This window comes from Solanum tuberosum, unplaced genomic scaffold (genome assembly GCF_000226075.1).
Source record: "Solanum tuberosum cultivar DM 1-3 516 R44 unplaced genomic scaffold, SolTub_3.0 scf00055, whole genome shotgun sequence".
NCBI classification, from domain to species: Eukaryota; Viridiplantae; Streptophyta; class Magnoliopsida; order Solanales; family Solanaceae; genus Solanum; species Solanum tuberosum.
This window is the reverse complement of record NW_006238981.1, coordinates 1,912,483-1,917,132: the sequence shown is the minus strand read 5'-3', so window position 1 is coordinate 1,917,132 and position 4,650 is coordinate 1,912,483. Positions and strand designations below refer to the sequence as shown.

General features: G+C 32.9%; 1 protein-coding gene across 1 annotated transcript; it reads right to left on the bottom strand.

The window, feature by feature from the left end:
* Positions 1-1,635: 1,635 nt before the first annotated feature.
* Positions 1,636-2,227, bottom strand: LOC107060061 (peroxisomal (S)-2-hydroxy-acid oxidase GLO3-like). Its single transcript, XM_015307366.1, has 2 exons — positions 2,129-2,227; positions 1,636-1,815 (listed from the first exon to the last, which is right to left on the bottom strand). The coding sequence occupies exons 1-2, from the start codon at positions 2,225-2,227 to the stop codon at positions 1,636-1,638; spliced, it is 279 nt and encodes a 92-aa protein (XP_015162852.1).
* Positions 2,228-4,650: the final 2,423 nt, after the last annotated feature.

Sequence of the window (4,650 nt, the reverse complement as noted above, 5' to 3'; positions counted from 1 at the left end):
AATCAAAGTCCTAAATCACATTCAGCATCAAAAATCAGAGACAGTAAGGAAAAGGGGTAAATGAGTATGTAAGAGAATACGATTATGAAATGAGCAGTATGAGAGCTTTGGTTAGCTAACAACCATTAATTACTTACACATCCTTGTAAAAATTCCAAATGCTGAATATGTAATGAAGGATAAGCCAGGCAACAGAAACATTGGTAAAACCCGCAATGCCCTTATTTATAGTTAAGGTCAAGGGATCGTGTTGTCATGATAACATAACCCACTACAGTAACCTGAACGTTGAAATAGCCGCAATACGACACCCATAAGACTAGTAAACATATAATGTACATGTGATGATATAATAAGCAACTCAAGCAGTCAGATACCAATATAACATAAAGGATACACACTGATTATCAATTAGCTACATAATAACATGCATGTGTAACATCTGCAACAAGTGCAGGCTTAATATAATTTAAACCACCGGGATGCCCAAATAAAAGTGGCAAACTTGGAAACTTAGTACACTCATGCCCCAACAGACCAAACAATATCCAATCCACTTCTAGAAGAACTAAACTACTAGATTATTCAATGCCAGTAGAGAGTCCAAAAAAATCAGATGAAGACAAAGGTTGGACAACAGTAGTATACCAAAAAAAGAAAAATATCAAACTACCAACAACCTGCACACGTGAAATGCAATTACTCACACAATCAAAATACATTTAATACGTAAATAAATGAACAAAGCCAAAACAAAGTTTCACATGATTCTGTAGGTCCACCAATTCTCAATACCCAGGACAAAATCAAACAGCAAGAAGGAAAAAAACCCCAAAAATTCAACACTAAACTCCAAAGGAGGGGAAGCAACCACGTCACTGAATTTTGAGAGTACAAGCCACGTACAAAGTATGATATCCAAGCCACGTAGAAGCACTAAACTACCAGATTGTTAAGTACAACTTAATTTTTGACAAGTCAGAACTTGACAAACTCATATCTTTACTAATTTAAGAATGCAGAAAAATGATTTGATGATAAATATTTCCTTAGCAATTTATAAATACAAAATAAACTAATCTAGATTAAGCAATTTTAACAAGAATCAGATTCAGGTTAAAAACAGGATTAAAGAATAAAAAACATGTACAATACTTTATTTACTTCAATCACTCTCTAGTTATAGAAAATTGAAAAGAAATACCAAGTAATTTAAATTTACAGCACACATATACATTAAAATTACATATTTTAATCAAATTAAAATAAATAACGACCTTAGATTATCATAAAGCACATGAATGACATGGAGAAAAAAAAGGCCTATTTTCGAAGAAGAAATCACACACTTTCATAATTCTAAATAATCCCTACAAATATGTCACTCAAGTAAGAAGCATTAGAGTAGATTGCTTACAAATGCAAAACAAGGTGATGATGTTCCAAAATTTTCCAAGTATCCAAAGAACCCATAAGCCAGCAATAACCTACAAGTAATTCTTACATCAAAATATGAAAGAGATGATACTAAGATAAAATGTAAGTTTTGACATATGTATTTAAGTATAATTTTTTAATATACAAGATATAATTTTTTGACGAGACCATTCATTTGGAAAGGATCAGATGATTAAACTACATCCTACCTAGGAACCTTTCTTTCTCCGTCTTGACATAATTTTTGGTAATTTCTGCCACAGTGCAGCAGCCAGCAAGAGCAATAGTTTGTTCTAGTTCATTCTTAAGCATTTCAATAACTTGTTTTACCCCAGATTCTCCATTAGCAGCCAAGCCATAGATAATCAGTTGATCAACCTGCAGGAATATATTAAAAAAAAATTACGTTGTCATCTGTGTATATAACTTAAATTCATTTCTTTAAATCATTAAGTTTACAAGAGCAGCTTCTACGCCGAGTGCTAGAGCCTTGAATATGTTTGTTCCTCATCTAATTCCTCCCTCAATAAGAACTGGAACTTTACCTTGAACTACATGGACCTCCTAATTTAGGAGATTTCAAGTTAATATTTTTCAAATTTTTAAGATTCAAAACAACATATTTCAGTTTTCAATTGAAAAGAATTCCAAAATGAGCTTGTATTTCATATCTGAAAATTAAGGGAATCACCTCTTCAAGAACAGAAATAGTAGCTGGAGTGTAATTTAGCTGCCGAGTTCCATGGTTAGAGACGATAACTCCTGCAAGTTCTGCTTCAATTGCTTTCATTGTTGCAAAAATATTCAGTGTTTTCCATCAAACACATGTATGGAATTTAGAGAGAAATATTTGGAATCATGTACAATGAGATATGGAGCTGATTAGAGAGTTTTTTGACTTTAGCTAAGGTTTATGATAAGTATTATACCATCTTCACTAGTGAGAATGCCGTTTTTCAGGATTCGCAACTTGGTAACTAACTTTAACCATGCTATTTCCTGCAAATTTCATCATATGATCTTCTCATGTGATATGAAGGAACGCACCACATATATTTAACTTTTAAATTATGTACCCTCCAGCAAAACGAATGATCAAGAGTTTCTACAGCGTAAGCTTTTCACTGTAGATTTTTATTAGTAAGCATTGTATTCACTATTTCAACTTTCGCCTTTCAACATAATATGTAATTTGTCTAATACTCCTATTTGCTTTTAGTAAAAATCCAAAATATTTACTTACAGAAACAACTTTAGTTGATAGAAGACCTTCAAAGTTCTTCAATTGAGGTGCGATCATCCTCCATTAGGATACAACTTTAGTTGATAGTTTCAGACCTCTTGAATCAAAACCGATCTTGACCGCTCCATGGCTGCTTTATGTCGATACATGAGAGCTATGAAGGTCAAAATAATATCTACCTTTTGATGATAATTACTTGCATAAATAAAATAAAAATCAATAGGATACAAATGATTTTATCAGACATGCGATAATAAATTGATGTAGCAAACCAAAGCACTCTTTTGATTTCTTCAGTGCTGCAGTTAGTATTTCCTAAGCATCATAAAAATTCCTACAGCCACCAGAAAAGTCTGTGCATTAGGGAAGATATTGGAATATATGTTTATACAAGGGAAAGCCAAACATTTAAAGGAAGTCTTACCCCAAATGAGCCTCAAGTTGTCCTAGAGCACAAGTAGCTCCTAACAAAGTCTCCTCCAAATTCATGTTACAAGCTGATACGGACTGTGAGTCAGTAAAATCATTACGTTCTAATACATCCTGCATTGCCCATTGATATAACTCCCTCGCCATTTGGAAATTCCGCTTACAATGCAGGAATTCACCAAAAAGATAGTGCAACGTTGCCTATACATCACGATGTCAATATGTTGTAGAACTTTGTCATCTGTGATGTCTCACAAGGAAAATCCTTACCAAAGCAACATACATCACGAGAAATAATAAAATGATGGGTGCAATACTACTACAATCTAGAATCCCAAAAATCAACAACACATGAAAATCAAAATCCACCCTCACACAATAAACCAAGATGTAAAAAATTCAGACTTTTAAAGGTAGAAATTTCTACCTGCTAAACTCTATTCCAATAAAACCCTTTTGATGTGATGAAGCTTTGGGACATCATCTTCATTGCTCTGTCCCTGGCGAACAATGACAAAATCGTAAGGGCAAAGATAGTGAAAATCGTGAATGGATCTAAACGATCTTTGATTTCAAAATGGAATTTCGAATCTCAAAAGGTAGTGAAAAATCAGAGAAGTATTTTGAAATCATTCTTCAACTTGTTTTGTGAAAATTCATTGCTTTGTGTGTTGATTGAACAGATACGTGTTAATTTGGGCGAAACTCCATATTTACAAAGCCTTGAAGAATTTCTGATTTAGGGCAAAGAAAATCTCTTTTGAGAGACTTGGAGAGTTATTTTTTTATTGTTTATGAATTTTCTTTTTGGCCAAATAAAAATGGGAGGGAGAGTTAAATTTGTTGGAGGGAATATAATATTTTAGTGAAAATTTTAAGGCCACACTTGGTAAGTGTTGTTTTTATAATTATAAAAATAGCACACTTTAAAAGTGTGATCATATATATAAATAGGTGTGGCCAATTATATCATGATAACACAACGCTTAGAAAGTGTAGCCTATACTACTAAAAAGCACATTTTACAAGTGTTGCCAATATTACCGTGGTCAAAAGCTAAAAACTAAGGCTACACCTATAAAGTGTAGCATTAAAAAAATTAGGCAACACTTTACAAGTGTTACTTTGATTAAGTGTGGCTTTAGGTCTAAAATGTTGTAGTGGAATGACATATTATCCACAGAACTCCCATTTTGAGCCTAAAACCTTTTTATTTAAATGACCATATTTTAGCGTATATCTTTTTGAGTGCATAAATGCACTATTCCTTGATCTCACCTCCTTGAGCGCACTATCAATTATCTACACAGTGCCAAACATCTAAGTTGGGTAACAAAGTGAAAAGGTCAAACATGTGAAAGTCCAAAGAGAAAAAGACAATGAAAAACTAGAAAGAAAAGAAAATCTCCAACGAAAAGGAGAGAAAATAAGAAAACAAGAAGGAAAATAAATGAGGAGTTTTCAAGAAAACATAGTCCAAATGCGAGAATGAAAAATATTCAAAGCATTGTGCAAATTTTAAGGAGGAAATAGTCACTTTA